Here is a 19753-nt window from a genome sequence, read left to right as displayed (position 1 = left end):
AATGGTGTTTCTTTTAGAAAAAGTTGAGCTCTACAAGAATTTTTAATGAAGAACAACATTTTGTTTGTATTTGTTTTCCCCAAAAGAGATCACTCTTTTGAAGCCTAATGTAAATTCTGAAGAAGTTTTATCCTTTCCAGCTATGATATGCTATTCCATATTTCAATGATTTAAGATTCCAATACAATTGTGGTAAAAAAAAAAAAAAAGTTTTATCAATCAATTCATCTTCTCCTTTACCTTACTAATCAACTCCTTTATAAGCCTTCCTCTCATGATTCAACTCACAGAGAAAAGGGGAACAGTCCCCATATATCTTAGTCCCCACTGCCAAGTAAAGACTCTTAGCTGCCCCCCATCAAACCATAAATCTTTTTTTCTGTGAATAACTCATTATTGAATTATATCACAATGAGAAGATGTTTATAGCTTTCTTTTATCAACATGAAGGATATTATCCCGTCATCTTCAATGACATTAGAACTGTAGTACCAACTTCTTCTTCACCTCAACCCTTGGCATCATTCTTGATGATTTCATGATTGATGACTATGATTCTTACAAACTATCCTCCAAGTTTATCAGTCTGAATTCCCATGAGCTCCATCATTACACAAATCTTTACAATATTTTTTTATATCTTATATCTTAACAATGAACTGAACCCTTGCTATATATGTAATATCTTGAAATCTGCCTTCTATTATTATACTATTTCCTTCTCCTCACTTTAATCTATTCTCTACCTTTTATTGTGAGCTTTTTTGCTTTTGTTCTAAATTTGTTTTATTCAGATTTTATTTATATCCTTTTGGATTTGAGAAACTATAAGTAGACTAATGCTCTGTCTTACAACTTTTTAATCTTTTATTTCTTTGTTCTGCTTTTCTACTTTCTTAATTTCCAACTATAGTTTCTTTGTTTCTGTTCCTAAGCTACAAAATCCTACTAGCATTCACAAAATTGGAATGAGTTATTAAAAATTCACTTATCTAAATTAATGAGATCTCATCATTTTTTGGCATTCCATATCTTAATCACTGATGAACTCCCTAATACCTTCTCCATAGTAACAAGTCCAAGTATGTATGTATGTATGTATGTATATATATATGTGTATATATATATATATATATATATATATATATTCACATATATACATGCACACACACCCATTTTGCAATAAAGGAACTGAGTTATACAAAGATTAAGTGACTTGCCAGAATCATATAGCTAGTTAAGTATGTGAAGCTGAATTTGGACTCAGGTTTTCCTTACTCAAGATCTAGATCTGTATACACTGAACCACTCATCAAATTTCACTCTTATACCTCCAATCCACTCTATATACTACTGCAAGATAATATTTCTTATTCAAAAAATGTAGTTGTATCAATCTCCTGCACAAAAATTCCCATTGTCTACTTAAGTAAAGTTAAAACTATTTTGCATGCTTTCAATATCCTCCAGAGTAAGGCATCACACTGCATTTCTAAGCTTATCTTATCTTTCATGTTGCTCTGTTAGTTGCTCTCTTTTATGCTTTAGCAAAATTGGAAGATTCTTGATGACTCAAAGTACTTCAACTCGTTTTTTCCCATTTGTTCATAGTGGAGTCCTCACTGTTCTTCTTTAGCTATTAAAATCACAACCATTCTTTAAAGCTTAACAGGAGTACTATTTTTTGGTGGGAGAATTCCCTTTCCCTTTCAATATTAAATAAAACTTTATTTTGCATCTCTTTTATCTTGTTTTTATATATTTTTTTATCAAGTCAGGTATAAGTTTTATGAGGTTAAGAACTACATGTTATGGGGCAGGTAGGTGGCGCAGTGTATAGGAACACCAGCCCTGAAGTCAGGATGACCAGAGTTCAAATCTGGTCTCAGATACTTAACACTTTCCTGGCTGTGTGACCCTGGGCAAGTCACTTAACCCCAATTGCCTCAGGGGGGAAAAAACTACATGTCATGTTTAACATATATTGAATTATTTGCCATCTAAGAGAGGGGGTGGGGGAAGGGAAGGAGAAAAAAATGGAATACAAGGTTTCGCAATGGTGAATGATGAAAACTATCTATGCATATATTTTGAAAATAAAAAGCTTTAAAACACACACACACACACTTACACACACAAAATATAACTAATCCAAGTTATCCAAAGGACATTTGAGGATGAAAGTGGAAGGAGAAAAGAAAATAGTTGAAAATGAAAAATTATAAAAAAATTATAATAAGCTCTTTTCCATCTAGGTCAATGGAGTCATTATAGTCATAAAAGTCCCATATGTGCTTTATGAAGAAGTGGGTATGGCACTGAATAAAATAAATGAAAATGGAAGATAGACTGAACCAAATACACATACAGGAAGTCTGTGAAAAAGCAACACAATTTCAAAATCACTTAGAACTCAAATTTTAAGGGTTTCTGAAAGAATGGAGCATGCTAAAAGTATACAATTGCTATTATTTAGTAGATAAACAACTAAAATGATATTGATAACTACAGAACTATAGTTTTATGTTCCATCATCCATCAAAAGTTTTATGAGAATAATTGATATACATATACAGAATATCAGTAATGAATTTATGAGAAGGAAACAGGCAGACTTTCAAAACAATATTGTGTATCATATAGCATTTTTAGCATTATATAATTAATTGAAAGTTGTGAGAAATATACTCAGAACAGCACAGTGTCTGGCACATAGTGGGTACTTAATAAATATTTATTGATTAAAAAAAGATTACATGTCATTTAAATTTTCAATTTCATCTAGCACCTCATATAATGTTCTACATGATAATTGTTCAATAAATATATCTTTAAATTACCAAAAAAATTATATTGTATGCTTTTACTGTTGATCATCTGTATCCAATGGACATACTTGAGTATTTATATCCAATTTATATATATTTTCTTAAGGGCCACCCAAAATGATCTCCAAAGATGACTATAGTGAAAGTTGAATCATTTGGAATTGTTTAATCTGACCTGGATTTTTAAAATAATTATAATATATTAAATAGTAAAATAATATAATGTGGATGACTCATTAATGCTTTTCTTTGATGACTCAGTTTTAGTATCACTCGGGGCCTTATTATCATAATTATAGAAATGAAGTAAAAATGAAAACAAAGATACCATTAAAAGCAAGTAACCATATGGACCGAATAAATTTTGTCCCATAAACAGTAATTACCCCCCAAAATGAGAAAGTTATGAATGGATTGCTACTTGTACTGATTATTTTTATCAGTGAAAAAATTATGGACTTATTCAAGGTAGGACAATATTCCATTCACATAACTTATTTTAAAATTATATTAATGATACAACTTAAGTTTTAAGAATCATTTAGAAAAGAAAGGTCACACAATATAAGAAATTCTATCCTTTTCTCACTTTTATTTTAAAAGAAAAGCAAACTTTTTTTTGAAGCTGTAAAACTAGCTCAAAAGAGTTTTAAGGAATTTTTAATAGCAGACTTGTTAAAGCACTACTTCTCTGATATATTTTTGTAATCAGTATTTACATTTATGCCATATTTATGACTATATAAGCAAACATAAAAATAATTATTTTAAATACAAATATTATTTTAATATAATATTTAACTTTGTATTCTGAATACTAATTAGAATACATATAAACATATTTTGGATATCCAAAGGAAGGATGCATAAAACCACGATGCCTTTATTATTGTCATGGAAGAATAATCAATAATAGAAGAAGATAATGATGATTTTGGAAAGTGCTTGGTCTCCAACTCAAATATGCTAACTTGTAAAATATATTATATTCCTGATCCCTATTTCAGATATATATATGTAAATATGTGCATATATATGTATATGTATAAAACTCCATGTGTATTCCAAGTACAAAAATTTAAACCAACAAAGTAATAAGATATAGTCCTTTGCTTTGCTCACATTATAAATGATCCATCATAGAAGAGTTTTAAGTTACAGAATTTTCAGTATATTAAAGTTGATCTACATGTAGCTTTCAAGTAATATATCTCTTATTTGTAGCAAGATATAGCAGTACTGACAGGAACTAAAAAAGAGAATCTAGTAGGTTGTTTTTTGTTTTTTTTGCTTATTGGTTTATAACTACTAGTCCAGTACTTTTGTCATTGAGAGTCATTTGGCCAATTGTCATGAGATATTTTTGACTATGTCTATGTATCATTATTATTTCACTCATAAATGTAGTCAAATACCTGGCTTGCATGATTTTCCCCTCTACTTAACTAGATAAATAAAACCACAATAAATTAGAGCAAAATGAAATCTTGGAGAAGTAAGTTAATTCATATCCTATGCTTCAATTTTATTTAAAAGAAATTGGAAGCTCACAAGGATTAAATGCAATTACCAATGTCATATAAATAATAATTTCAAACTAGTATTTGAAAGCAAATCTTCATTCTCCTGGTTCTTTATTCTTCTACTCTGCTATATTTGCATAGACTACAACTCATAAAGTTAAAATGCTATTAAATTTCATATGGGCAATACATTTCTCCAGAAAACAAACACAAAAAAACCACAAAAAAACTAAAAAACTAAAAAATCCAGAACATTTTTCTTTGATACCAACATGATTTTTATTCTCTTTAAATGGCTCTCCTAACCTTCTTCTTCTTTGGTAAGAACCAATTATTTTTTATTATAGCTTTTTATCGACAGAACATATGCATGGGTAATTTTTCAACATCATACCTTGCAGTCAATCACTTCTGTTCCAACTTTTCCCTTCCTTCCTTCTCCCCCCTCCACTAGAGGGCAGGCAGCGTTATACATGTTGAACATGTTAAAGTATATCTTAAATACAATATATGTATATGTATTTATATAGTCATCTTGTTGCACAAGAAAAATCAGATTTACAAAGGTAAAAATAACCTGGGAAGAAAAACAAAAATGCAAATAATTTCCCAGTGTTCTTTCTCTGGGTGCAGCTGGTTTTGTTCATCACTGATCAATTAGAGCTGAATTAGATCTTCTCATTGCCAAAGATAGCCATTTCCATCAGAATTGATCCTCACATAGTATTGTTGTTGTCATGTATAATGATCTCCTGGTTCTGCTCATTTCACTTAGCATCAGGTCATGTAAGTTTCTCCAAGCCTCTCTCTATTCCTCCTGCTGGTCATTTCTTTCTTTTTTTTTTCTTTTTTATTAATTTTACAATTATAATTTTTTGACAGTACATATGCATGAGTAATATTTTTACAACATTATCCCTTGTATTCATTTTTCCAAATTTTCCCCTCTCTCCACTCCCTCCCCTAGATGACAGGCAATCCCATACATATTAAATGTGTTACAGTATAACCTAGATACAATATATGTGTGTAAAACCAATTTTCTTGTTGCACGGTAAGAATTGGATTCCGGAGGTATAAGTAACCTGGGTAGAAAGACAGTAGTGCTAACGCTTTACATTCAATTCCCAGTGTTCCTTCTCTGGGTATAGCTGTTTCTGTCCATCATTTATCAACTGGAAGTGAGTTGGATCTTCTTTATGTTGAAGATTTCCACTTCTATCAGAATACATCTTCATACAGTATTGTTGTTGAAGTGTATAGTGATCTCCTGGTTCTGCTCATTTCACTCAGCATCAGTTCATGTAAATCTTTCCAAATCTCTCTGTATTCATCCTGCTGGTCATTTCTTATAGAGCAATAATATTCCATAACATTCATATACCACAATTTACCCAACCATTCTCCAATTGATGGGCATCCATTCATTTTCCAGTTTCTAGGCACTACAAAAAGAGTGGCCACAAACATTTTGGCACATACAGGTCCCTTTCCCCTCTTTAGTATTTCCTTGGGATATAAGCCCAGTAGTAACACTGCTGCATCAAAGGTTATGCACAGTTTGATAACTTTTTTGGGCGTAGTTCCAAATTGCTCTCCAGAATGGCTGGATCCATTCACAATTCCACCAACAATGCATTAGTGTCCCAGTTTTCCCACATCCCCTCCAATATTCAACATTATTTTTTCCTGTCATCCTGGCCAATCTGACAGGTATAAAGTGGTATTTCAGAGTTTTCTTAATTTGCATTTCTCTGATTAATAATGACTTGGAGCATCTTTTCATATGGCTAGAAATGGTTTCAATTTCATCATCTGAGAATTGTCTGTTCATATCCTTTGACCATTTATCAATTGGAGAATGGCTTGATTTCTTATAAATTAGAGTTAATTCTCTATATATTTTGGAAGTGAGTCCGTTATCAGAAACTTTAATTTTAAAAACGTTTTCCTAATTTAATGCTTCCCTTCTAAACTTCTCTGCATTAGTTTTATTTGTACAAAAGCTTTCTAATTTGATATAATCAAAATTTTCTATTTTGTGATCAATTAGGATCTCTCGTTCTTCTTTGGTCAAAAATTCCTTCCTCCTCCACAAGTCTGAGAGGTAGACTATCCTATGTTCTAATTTATTTATGATCTCGTTCTTTATCTAAATCATGAACCCATTTTGATCTTATCTTGGTGTATGGTGTTAAGTGTGAATCAATGCCTAGTTTCTGCCATATTAATTTCCAATTTTCCAAGCAGTTTTTTGTCAAATAGTGAATTCTTATACTAAAAGCTGGAGTCTTTGGGTTTGTCAAACATTACATTGCTATAGTTATTGACTATTTTGTGGTAAGGACCAAATATTAAAGTATATCTGCTTCACTGATTAGCTAATACAATTACCTTTTCTATAAGCAGATAAGAAGAGGTTCATCTATATATGAAAGTATTCTCTCCTTTTGTAAGAAACCACGAGTCTCAAGCTCTAACATGTTAACTTGTAAGGTTAACAACTATAAATGACTACCACACACAAACTTAGTTTTTGCCTCTTTTAAACATATCCAGGTAGTCACCTTTTCTATTCTAATTTTCAGTGAAAGAAAATCACATAAAGGAGCAAGAAGAGATTAATTGCAAATTGAGAAAACAAATAATTATAAATGGATGGTACTGTCTAAATTTGTTTCTTTTTTCCAATAAAGAAAAAAAATTAAAATGCAAAAAAAAAAAAAAAAAAAAAAACAACCTTCTTTTCCCTTGATCTATTTTCATTCATTCTGGCAAAATACACTCTATTGAACTATAAAAGGCATCCTAGCATTCACAAAACTGAACAGCCTGTTGTTATGGTTACAAGCTGGGATTCTTTTACATATCTTGTTTACACTTATTCACAACTTACAAAGAATGTATTGTGACTGAGCTTCTTTCTACATAGTCTTAGGTGAACCTTACATATGAGCAAAAAATTTCAGATCATTCATTTCAATTTGGATATTTTGTAAAATAATTATCTTTGTTTTTAACCAATTAATCTAAGCATTATATAAGAAGATAATTTAAAAAGAACTCAACTACAATTTAGACGTTATGGTTAAATACTGAGAGTATCTGTCTCTATATCTGTGTATGTGTATGTATGTATATATATATGTGTATATATATGTATATATGTTTATGATTACTTTTTAAAGCAAATATAGATTATTTTAAAAAATAGTGGTGAGTAAGCCTAAATAATATTTAAAGAAGAAATTGTAAACTAACAAAATCCCAGAGTTCTAAATAACTTCAGAGATCATCTCCTCTAATCTTTTACCTGAAGCATTAATCTCTACAATCTCTCTGACAAATGGCCTTATAGTTTTTAACATTAACACTTCTAGGATCAGAGAGCTCACTTTCTTAGAAAGTTCATTCCATTTTTGGAGAGGCCTAATTCTAGAAAATTCTTTATATTGAGGGCTGTTAGGTGGTGTAGTGGATAGATGATCAGCACTGACATCAGGAGGACCTGAGTTTAAATCTGGCCTTAGACACTTAGCACTTCCTAGTTGTGTGACCCTGGGCAACTCACTTAACCCCAGTTACCTCAGAAAAAAAAAAAAAAAAGAAAGAAAGAAAGAAAAGAAAGTGCTTTATATTAATATACAATCTTGTTTCCCTACAGATTTCATTTATCAGTCTTTGTCCTACCCTTTAAGGTCAAGCAGACTAAATCTGATTCCTCTTCTATATGACAACATTTAAATATTTGAACACAGAGATCTTAATCTCCCCTGATTTTCATCCTTTATAGACTAAACATGTCCAGATCTTTCAATCTGTCTTCTCATGGTATGATTTAAAATTCCTTCATTCTTCTCATCATCCTCAGAAGGATTTATTCATCTGGTTAATATCCTTTGTTAAATATCCTCCCAAATTAAACAGTTATATTCAGAGAATGGTCTGGTACCAAAATCTCTCTTGTTCTAAATGCTTCTTCTGTTACTTTAGTCTATTATTCAGCTTATTTGATTAACATAGCATACTACTAATTTACATTGAGTTTGAAACTAATATTCTATTCACATTTAACCATGTCTTATATGTCCTAACTTATCTAACTGATCTTTTGAACTTGTGTCCTAATAGTTTTCAAATTATTTATAGACCACCATTCTAGTCTTTTTTAGATTCTTTTAGTATGGCTTCTATCATCTAAGCCATCCAAAGATAAGAAGATGAGTGTGCTTTTTTTCTTTTTCTTTTTTCCCTACACATGTCATTAGTAATTGATAGAAATAGATATGGGTATCCAGAACATGGGCAATGAAGGAACCTTGCACACACCAAATCCTGTCCACAAATTTAAAAAAAAAAAAAAAAAAAAAAAAAAAAAACCTCCAGGCAAGTTGATATCTATCGTTTAATAGGCATTCTTTGAACTTCATTATTCAGTACTTTTGGAATTCATCTCAAGATACTATCACCCAATTTAAATCTCTTAATTAGAGAAAAAGACATGATAAAGAACTGCTTAAGTATGTGATATTGAATATAAGTTCTATAGAAATTCTGATAAAAGTAGAGGATGATTTGGCTAAATATAGTTATGGGATGTTTTTGGAGCAGGGAGATTAAATTTGAATTGTCCCTTGATTAGCATGGAAAGATTTTAGTATGTAGATGAGATGCCTCTTTTTCTGTCAGTTAAAATTTATCAAGTTATACTATTTAGCAAACATGATACTAAGCAAAGGGAATTCAAAGAAATGAAAAAAAAAAGATAACATAATCAGTTTTACACTCGGACATAATCAGTTTTACACTCGGAAAACTCAAGATCTAATGGAGGAGCCAAAGCATAGGTAAGGGAAGACTGGAAAATAATTTTTCAGAAAGTTATTTTGAGGGAAGTAAGAGAGGCTAATACATGAAAATGAGAAGAAAAAGAATTCTAATTATCGAGGTCAACTAGTAAAAATGCTCAGAGGCAATAAATAGAATATACAATGCAAGAAGCAGCCAAGAGGCCATTTTCCAAAGTTTGCAGTGTGTATATAGAGGGAAATAAAGCATAAACAGGTCAGGGAGATGAAAGGGGCAAGATTATGAAGAATCTTAGAAGCCAAATAAGAGAATTTTTTTAGTTGATTTTAGAGATAATAGGGAACTATTGGAATTTATGAAATAGAGAATGAGGCATTGGTCAGTCCTACATATTGTAAAGATCTGTTTAACAGCTGAGTGTTGAATGGAATAGATAGGGGAAAAATAAAGTTAGTATAGCAAACAAACAGGCTGTTACAACATGTGAGTTGATGAGGTACTACAGTAGAAAGGTGACAGTGTCAGAGGGAACATATATTAGAAATGTTATTAAAGTAGAATTGGGGCAAGTGATTAGATATAAGGAGGTTAGAGAGGAATCAATAATGACAACATGTTTGACTGGAAAGTTGGGGATACCATTCCAGTTAAGAAGTCGTCAGTTAGAAAAACAGAAGGGTTTAGAGGGGAAGGGATATAATGAGTTTAGTTCTGAAAAGGTTAAGTTTAAGACATCTAGTTTATGATGACTATTAGTTGATGGTTTGATACTGGAGGTCTATAGAGAGGTAAGGGAGACCTCCAGTATACATGTATCTTATGTTCCAGATAGAACATAGAAAAACTACTCAATAAATATTTGTTAATTGGCTTATTTATAAGGGTTAGCTTGGACCTATTATTGCATTAGTATAGGGAAGCTGTCTCTGATAATTTATTGTCTTAGAAATTTGAACAAAGCACTCAGAGACAACTTAAACTAAAATCTTCCTAACTTCCATACCAGTTCTGCAATTCTTGTACCTTGCTACAACATTGATACATAGGATGAGTAATTGGGAGATACTGTAAGTACTTGAATCACAGAAAAATTTAATGAAAGTTTCTTTGGGATAGATTCATTTAGTAGGATGGGAGAAGTGGGGAACAATTTTTATACATTTTTGGAGAGAAACAGATATGGATTTTCAAAGGAAAAAATGAATAATATATAATTCAATGAGTTATAAGACCTGACTACAGTTTAACTATGTGATCCTGGGTCTTTAAAACCATTTATCTTCTTTAATTTCAATATATATAATAGAAAATATAATATTTATACTTACTTTTTCACAAAAAGAATATAAGGAAAAAATTGTAAACCATCAAGTAAAAGTTATATGTAGTGGTCTATTATAATTTAAGCAATGAGAGAGATGAATTAAAAATGAGCCCAAGATTTCTACCCTGAGTTACTAAAGACATACCTGTGATAGAAATGGTGTTGCAAATGGAAATAGTTTCATCACACTAAAAATGAGTGGTATTTTAGATATAAGTTTTAAATGAATGGAGTGGGGATGGAAAATGGAAATACCAAAGCTCAAAGATGTTGACTTGCCGAATACTTGAAGAAAGTAGCAATATAGGTAGTAATTAAAAATGAACATTAAAATATGTCATAACAGAAAGAGATAAGAAGAATGCCAAGTTTGTTGACTGAGAAAATTTGAGGAAGAAGTAACACTGTTCTATGGAAGAAGTAATATCTGGAGTTGAAGAAAGAAGTTTCCAAAAGGAAGATGAATAGAGGGGATATAGTTTAGGCATGGGAGGATGGCCTATTCAAATCCATGATGGGAAGGGAGAAAAAGATTGAGAATAATTAAGGTCCAAGTTAAAAAGAATATAGAATGTTTGAAAGAGAGTAAAGTTGCCTAAAGCTAGAAAAGTGATATGGAATCAGATTATAGGTAATCAGAAATGCCAACCTGAAATATTGTTTGTCCCAGAGACTTATGGGTCTATTTAGAAATTTTGAATAAGGAAGTGATATGTTTAATACCGACAATATGAAACAGTAGTAAGTGTTCTTAATTTGGATTAAAAAATTTGGATTCAAATATCAGCACTGCTTCTTACTCCCCTAAAGGTATTCCAATGATGTGTACACTCTGTTAGATTCTATTAACTTTAAAAGAATTGTAGAACTTGAGTCAGAGCTTTAGTAAGAGACAGACACCTCTTTGTATGTTTTTATAGTTGAGATAATTGAAATTCAAGAGTTTTGAGTTCAGAATGAGAGGAAATATATTTGTTGTCTGAATACTAATCTAGATCAAATTTTGAGACAAATTGAAAACAGTATAATAACTCAAAGCCATCAGTAAAATATTAACTCATAAAGAGATTATAATCTATACAACAAATCCCAGTGAAATCACAGATCCTTTGGGAAGAATTGAAAGAAATTATTGACATCTGTGGAAATTTGTGATAATGTTAGCTTGGATCAGAGACAATTATCTGAAAGATAGAGATCAGAAATCTCAAGGATAAGTAAAATCAGAAAAGGAAATTTTGCTCTTCAAGTTTCTGGTAACTTTGGAAATAGAAGTCTTAAAACAAACAAACAAAAAAAGGCTGGAAATCTGACACCTACATTAGTGCAAACAAAGTACCTCCCTTTTTTTTTTTTTTTTTCTTTTCCTCACCAGAGAGTAAAATACTTCTTTATTCTTTCTCCTATCATTTCTTATAACTCTTCATGTGCCTAAAAACTTTTGTTTAATATTACTTTTGGAGAAAGTAGCTCTTGTAAAATTACTTTGAGTCCTCCTCATTGATAAGTAACCTCTACTATAGCTTTTTCTTGGGGCAGTCTCAAACTAGCCTGACTCAATTCCACTCTTCTCTGCCTTTTTCTACTCCACTCTCAAAGCAGAAATAAAAATGATGCTTGCAGCATAAGTTGATTCTGTTATGATCTTTTTTTCTTAAGTAAGTCTTTGTTATGGTCTCAATGTATTTTTCCTCACTCTTTCAAGATCAGACTTAAATTAGAACCAAATGGTTTTTAATTTATTTTTTCTAGTTAAACATGTACATTCCTTTTTAAAACACCAAAATGGACTTTATGATAAATAATTTAAAAATGATAATAATAATAATAATAATACTTTGGGGCTTAGAAGACCTGGATTTGAATCTCATATGTTCTTACTAATCTTAAGTTAATTCATCTCTTTTGAGGAGATCGTCTCCAAAATTAAATGATTGTTTGGTTGCACCAAATAGTTGGTGCATAGTGTGCTTTGTGTGTGACAATTATATATGTCCTATCTTTGTAGTTTTTATCTTCTGTAATTTTGTATTCTCTAAGAAGGCAGCATACTGAAAATAATTTTTTATGCAATCATTTACCTATTATCTAAGTTTTAAATGTTGAAATAATAAGAATAAATGTGGCACATCAACATTACAGTAAAAATTCAAAGAAACAGAAGAGGGAAGACAAGGCTCCTACTAAGTATTGAGCTAAACATTTTTATAAATATTATCTCATTTGATCTAATTGTCATCAAAGAATGTTTTCCAAAGAACAGCTCTTTCAGACTGAGATGTCTAAAAATTAATTTGAAAACTGCTAAGTAAATAAATAAAATTTGCTTGGGTGTTGAAGCTTGAGCTTCTGTAAACAGAATAGTCATTGATTTTCTTTTCTAGGTATTTGTACTGGATTGACTGCTGCGAATATCCTCACATTGGCCGAGTTGGGATGGATGGAACCAATCAGAGTGTTGTCATAGAAACAAAGATTTCTAGACCTATGGCACTTACAATAGATTATGTCAATAGTAGGCTCTACTGGGCTGATGAGAATCATATCGAATTTAGCAACATGGACGGCTCACATAGACACAAAGGTTGGTCCAATCATCCAAGAATTTACTAATTTTATCTCAAAGATGCATAAAATTAATTTTAAAGATGTACAATTTTATTTAATATGATTTCCCTCTTTTCAAAATATATTTCAACTTAATGTTTCATTATTCACTTTAATTGTAATTTTATATAGATAAATTTAGAATTAATACAAATAGGTTAATCTGACAAACTGAGATAATTTATGAGTATAAGATAGCTGAACTATATTTCATTATTTTTTTCCTTTACTATGAAGCTGTCTGTTATTTCTATAGTCACTGAAATTTTCAATTCAGTTAATGAATGGAAACTGAAGAAAATATATCTTTAAAGAGGCTACTATCATTGCATTAGCTTGTATTGTTCAAATAGGTTATACAATGATATTAAAGTAAACCTACAATAAATGAAAAACTTGTTTTTGTTGTAATGATCTACAAAACAGAATTTTAATATAAAATAATTGGAAGTTAAAAATAAACAGTTTTAAAGTTACCATAATACAACATTTTTTCTCCTTAATAATTACGAACATATACTAAACATCTAAAACCAAAAGAGATGTAAAGAATGTGTGAGTCAGAACAAAGTGCAAAGAAGACAAAGCATATTAGAATTGGAGTCATAGTATATAAGGAAGGAAAATTTACTTAAACTGGAAATTTGGAAGATATGAAAAGAAGGAGGAGAAATGTGTGTGGAAAACACAATGTATATTTTTAAAAATTCAAATGGAGCTGGAAGCTGCTTAAAAGAAAGCAGAGAAGAGTGTTATTCAGTCTAGTGAGCTTAGAAGATTGAGGTTTGAGTTCATTTTTAACTTTTTAGCAGGTGTACGAGCTTGACAAGTCACATTTCTAGGCTTTACCTTTTTCTTTTCCTTTTAGGGAAGAAACATGTACACAGATAAAGATGTATGCAATACTTACAAAGTCATTACTAAGTAATTTGAGGAAAGTTTACTAATAATTGGGGAGGGACAGTAGTTCAAGAAATATAGGAAATATCACTTGACCTGAGCTTAAAAGAATCCTAAAGATTCCAAGAGTTAGAAGTGAAAGGAGAGAATATTCCTTACATTGGAGATAGTCTGTACAAAATCAGATAGGAGTGAAATGAAATGAAACATAAAAACTAACAAAAATAGATTCGTTTTTCTAGAGAGTATTGTGCATGGAGAAGGGGAAAGGATAATAACTTAATCTGAAATTCAAGATGTCTCAAAGTCTTAGTACATTTTTAAATCAAAAATTGTACTAAGAGCATGGGAACATTCATCATAGGTTAAAAATCATATAGTGAAGGCTCCACAGAAGAGTGTCTTTTTCTATATGTGATAAGGGCCCATTAAAACTTTTTGAAGGGTGGTGATATAATTGGACTTATCACTTAGTAATATCACGTTGGTACTTCTGTAGAGGATAAACTGAAGAGGATTAAGACATAGGAAGTTCAATTATGAAAGTATTTTAGTAGTCCCACTGAGAGGTAATGAGAGCTTAAAATGTGGAGATAATTATGAGTAGAAAGAAGGGGATGGATTTGAGAGATGTGGAGTTGGAAACAGACCAGGCATGAAGTGACAAAAATAAATTTTTTAATGATTAGCATTAGAAACAGAGGTGATTAGAAAGCAGAAATAAAAAACTTAGGAAGTCTAGTGGGTTTTCAGGAATGATGATGGCTTATGTCTTGGGCAGGATGAATTTTGCAATTCTTAGTAAATGAGATATTTATCAAATATTTATTGATATATGGGACTAGACTTAAAAGAAGAATGGTCAGACAGTAGATCTGGGAATCATCAGCCAAGAGATGACAGTAGATTCTAAAGAAACTAATTAGAACTTCTAATAAAATGGAAGGCTCAAGTTAGATGTATGAGGCACATCCACTCATAGTATGAAGGAGAGTATTCATGATCTCGAAAAAATGATAGAAAAGGATTGAATTAATGAGGAGATTTAAGATATAAATATTGAGATGAATGATTATGGAACATGTATACTATTGAATCTTAAATTATAAACAAGCACTTATATCTAGTCTTAGTCTAGGGTTGGATGAGATAATCTTTTAAAATCACATCCAATGATAATATCCTCTGCTGACTTATAAAGAACTCATTGTATTTAAGTTGTATAGCAATTATATATCTAAGGATTTAGTTCATACACAATCATACCGTGAATATTCTTAGGGTTTAGATGTTTGATTTATTTACATACATGTGAATGAACATATAAATACATATTCATGGATAATATCATGAATAGGCAGAATATGTGATCATCTGTATAGTGCTATTTATGGAGAGGCCTACTCCTATTTAAAAATATTTATTTTATTCTTCTATTACAAAAGCCTAAAAATATTGAAGTAGAGCCATGTTTATTTAAGTTGCTATATCTAGGCATCTTCTGTTAGAATACAGCTGTATCACAAAAGGGTAATGTATTAATCTCATAATTTAGAAGACATTAGTTACTAAATTTCTACAGTGTGGGGGAATTACACTGTAAGTTTTGATATGGCTATAGAAGAAGCCTTTTGTAAGCCTTAAGGTATAATATACATATCTTTTATGGAGGAAGAAGAGTTCAGAGAAGGAAAAGAACCATTTTGAAATAGTCAATAATTCCTATGAGAGAAGTGGCCCTTATAAAAAGTTGAAGATTCATGCCTAAAGTAGTCAAGGAACAACACATATTGGAACCCCAGGCAAAGGAATAATGGGGAAATTTTTACCAACTTTATCTAAAGCCAGACTAACTCTCATTATCTTCCTCTTTCCCTCCCTTCCTCTCTCCTTCTTTCCCTATTTCTTTCCCTCCCTCTATCACTCTCTTTTTCCCTCCCTCCTCTTTCCCTTCCTCTTTCCCCTTCTATCTCTCTCTTCTCCCTCTCTCCCTCTATCCCTTTCTCTCTTCCTCTTCCCCCCTCTCTTTGTCTTGCTTGTCTCTCTTCCTCCCCTCCCTGTATACTTATACCTATGAATGTGCATGTACATATGCATATATATACACATGTTTATATGTATATGTATACATATAAACATATATGTGTACACATTTCTTATATACATTTATATCCCTTCCATATACACACACTTTTATTTTTTCTAAGCACATACATATTATAGGAGGATACAAAATACATTTTGAATATACTGAGCAGAAGCAATGTACTTGGTAATATAATGTGGTTACATAAGCAACAGCATTCCAATTTTGGAGATAAAGATACTCATTAGTATGCAATTTAAGAGTGAGGATTATTTTTAAAAGATCACATTAAGATTTTAATTACACTAAAAGTAATGTTGACTAATTGAAATGCTACTTAGAATTCAGTTCTTATATCTCTAAAAAAATCAATAACAGAATGTTCTACAACATTCTTATATGATTTAATTAAAAGTTACATTATGTCCATCAGTATTTTTTTCTTATTCTCTCATGAACTTGTCTTGATTCAGCATCTGAAGTAAAACAAAAGGTTGTTAATAATATAATGATAAAAATTAAAGTAGTGGAATATTATACATTCTTTTAAATTTGTATGATCAATGGCAAGCCAGGAGGGGAAGTGGCAGAGATGGGCAGGTGGAAGAGATCAGTTTGCAAGATGGCAGAGGAAGCGGAAGGTCTTTAAAGCAGCTTCTGGTGCCTTTTCTTCTGCCCGAGAAATGCTGCGATTGGTTTTTTATTCACTTGGATTTGCTCTATGTTCCCTGTCTCAAGATACTAATCAGCAAAAGCCTGGGATTTGGCATTGTTGCTGGCTCATTGCTGGTGAAACTACCTCAAGTTTTTAAATTCTGAGAGTGAAGAGCACAGAAGGACTGAGCCTCCAGGAAGTTCTTCTAGGACTGATGGCCTTGACAGGGGCCATCATCTATAGTGTGGCCAACAGCTTCCCATTCAGCTCTTGGGGTGAGGCCTTGTTCTTAATGTTGCAGACCATTACCATTTGCTTCCTGATCCTACACTACAGAGGACATACTATGAGAGGTATGGCCTTACTAGGCATTTATGTCCTGATCCCGTTGGTATTACTCTCACCTCTGATGCCTAAGACTGTGGTCACCCTGCTTCAGGCCACCAATATGCCCCCTGTGATCATGGCGAGGTTGCTCCAAGTGATTACCAACTACAAAAATGGCCACACAGGTCACCTGTCAGCAATCACCGTTTTCTTCCTCTTTGCTGGCTCCCTTGCCCGAATCTTCATTTCTCTCCAGGAAACAGGTGACCCCCTCATGGCTGTGACTTTTATTGTGTCCTCCATCTGCAATGGTCTCATTGCTTTTCAGCTCCTTTATTACTGGAATGTCAGGATTCCTCAGAAATGGAAAAAGAAGCATCAGTAGTGTCTGGGATGCTACTTTCCTCTATTCCCAGCCAGAACAGTATCTCGAAGCCCTCTCCCCTTTCCCCCCAGTATGGTCTTCATTCCTTTTGCTTTTGACCTGGATTTCTCTCACCCCTAAAACTGACATTTTTGGGGGGAGCTGTGCTCCCCCCACCTTTTGATTCCTCTGTGCTAAGTTTGTTAGATTAAATAGCAATCCCCAGACTCTTCAGTCCTCCCCTCACTCCCTTTAGCTTCTTGTTCCAGTGTTGAGGAGCTTCAAGCCCTCAGAGCAAACCAGGCTGAAAATGGATTGTGAGGAAGATAACAAAACATGGGACCTTATTAATAGTGGCTAATATTTGAAAATATTAGCTATGGCTAACTAGTTTTATACCTATGGTCCTAATTATTCATCACCATGATTTCTTGGCAGAGCTCAAAGGGAATTTGTTGCTCCTCTTCCTTTTGATTCTCAGATATGTTTCTCACCTGTTTATCTTAGAAAAGTATCTCTTTGCCTGGTCCCCTTCAAACACCCTTTTCCATCAAGATACTTGAGATGAAGGAAGGTGGACACCTGCACACTAATATAATCAATAACCAAAGAAAGACAGCTAACTAGAACCTAAGTTAATGCTGTCTTTTTTTTGGTGGGATCCCTGACTTTTGACCCTTAGGGCCTTCCCCATCCTTATTATGTAAGACTCCAGGACTGATGGGAAGTGGTTCAGGGGAATGGTTCAACATAACCACGGCCCTCCCCACCCCCAACTGGGCGTGGAGAAGCAGATCTGGGCCCTGCTGATGATTACCTGGGTTGATGAGGCTGTAGAGGGAATCAAAAAGTTGACCAATACTCAAAGTCCGAGTTTAATTTTATAAAACATACAATATATTAAAAAAAATTTTATTCAGTAAAAATAAATAAATAAATTTGTAGGATCAACAGTATATGATTTTTCCATAGGTGAACATGTAAAGATATTTGAAAGGCAGTATTTCAGTAGTTAATTAGTAATTAAGTCCTTTGCATTCTTTCAAATAAAAATGAAACTGGATCATTGCTAATGTCACTTGCTTTGAGCACATATTGCTGTTTAGTTATGGGTTTTTTGTTGTTTTGGGGCAAGGGTATTCATTTGGAGTTGAGGGCCTGGGGAGGAAGCAATTGATCAAATGTGAAATTTCATCAGTGCAGTGAGCTATTGAGGACACTTCCACCAGAATGAAGAGTATCATCTGTTTGCAACTCCTAAATTTGAACATTTTCTCAAATGCTGAAAAGTTACATGCCCTCACAAGGGTTACCTAGTTAGTATGTGTCACACTGAACCTAAGTCTTTTTAATTCTAAATCTGATTCTCTACATACTGTTGTCTCCTTCATCTAAGTTTGGCAGCAGCTAAGATTAACACAATAAAATGGCACTAAATTACTCTGAGATAATACAACTTTATAAAAACTAGCAGCTTCTGTGTTAAAAATTCCAAAGGGATATCAAGTAGGTTGTCATCTCGGCTAAACCTTCCTTTGTATCCCTAAAATCCAAATATTCACATCATAATACACTTTCTTTTTATTCATCATCAATATCTAAGACTTGACATTTTGGTTACCCCTTTTGATTTCTAGTCATCATTTTTATTAATCTGGTTTCAGAAAGCAGCTCTGTCTCTCAATAAGCCTTATTCTCTCTTGCCCTGACCCTTAAAAACAATACCCTCATACTTACTTGGTGGGATTTCCAAGAGTTTAACAAGTCCATAAATCAGAGTTTATTAAGTGCCTGCTGTATACCAGATACTGCAGATATGATATTAATATATACATACATATATATTCTTAAGAAACTACATTTTAATGTAGGAGAGATCACACATACATGTAGAAGTTTATAAGGAATACATATAAAGAAAACAAATACAAATAAGGACAAGGTAATTAAATGTAAGGCAGTTTGGGAATGAAGACACTCCTTTTGGAGACTTTAGGAAATCCTTCAAGTAGAATATGTTGCTTGAGTCTTATCTTGAAAGAAGAGAATGATGTTGAGGGAGTATATTTCAGGCATGGGGGATAGTCAACTCAAAGACACTGAGAGGGAAGATGGAATACAAATGAGAAACAGAGAAAATGTCATTTTGGTCTAACTTTAGACTTGGAAAGGATATGGGTCTGGAGAATGTCCAATGAGACTAAAAAAGAAAAAAAAAAAATAACTGAGTCCAGACTGAGAAAGGTTTTAAAAGTTAAACAAAGGAGTTTATATTTTATCCTAAAAATAGGATAAACAATAGGAAGCCACTAGAATTTATTGAGTAAACA

General features: G+C 32.2%; 1 protein-coding gene and 1 pseudogene across 3 annotated transcripts in view; both read left to right on the top strand.

Annotated features, from left to right (window-relative positions):
- LRP1B (LDL receptor related protein 1B) overlaps positions 1–19753 on the top strand; it is a 2473587-nt gene that overhangs the window by 2143206 nt on the left and 310628 nt on the right. For all 3 annotated transcript variants that reach the window (XM_074301983.1, XM_074301982.1, XM_074301981.1), the window contains one exon: positions 12869–13068. In XM_074301983.1, coding sequence (XP_074158084.1) covers positions 12869–13068 — 200 coding nt within the window. The remainder of the gene's footprint in view (positions 1–12868; positions 13069–19753) is intronic.
- Positions 16670–18359, top strand: LOC141559569 (mannose-P-dolichol utilization defect 1 protein pseudogene; annotated as a pseudogene).

This window comes from Sminthopsis crassicaudata, chromosome 3 (genome assembly GCF_048593235.1).
Source record: "Sminthopsis crassicaudata isolate SCR6 chromosome 3, ASM4859323v1, whole genome shotgun sequence".
Taxonomy (NCBI): Eukaryota; Metazoa; Chordata; class Mammalia; order Dasyuromorphia; family Dasyuridae; genus Sminthopsis; species Sminthopsis crassicaudata.
Note: the sequence above shows the minus strand (reverse complement) of the source record. Positions and strands in the feature narration are given on the sequence as shown.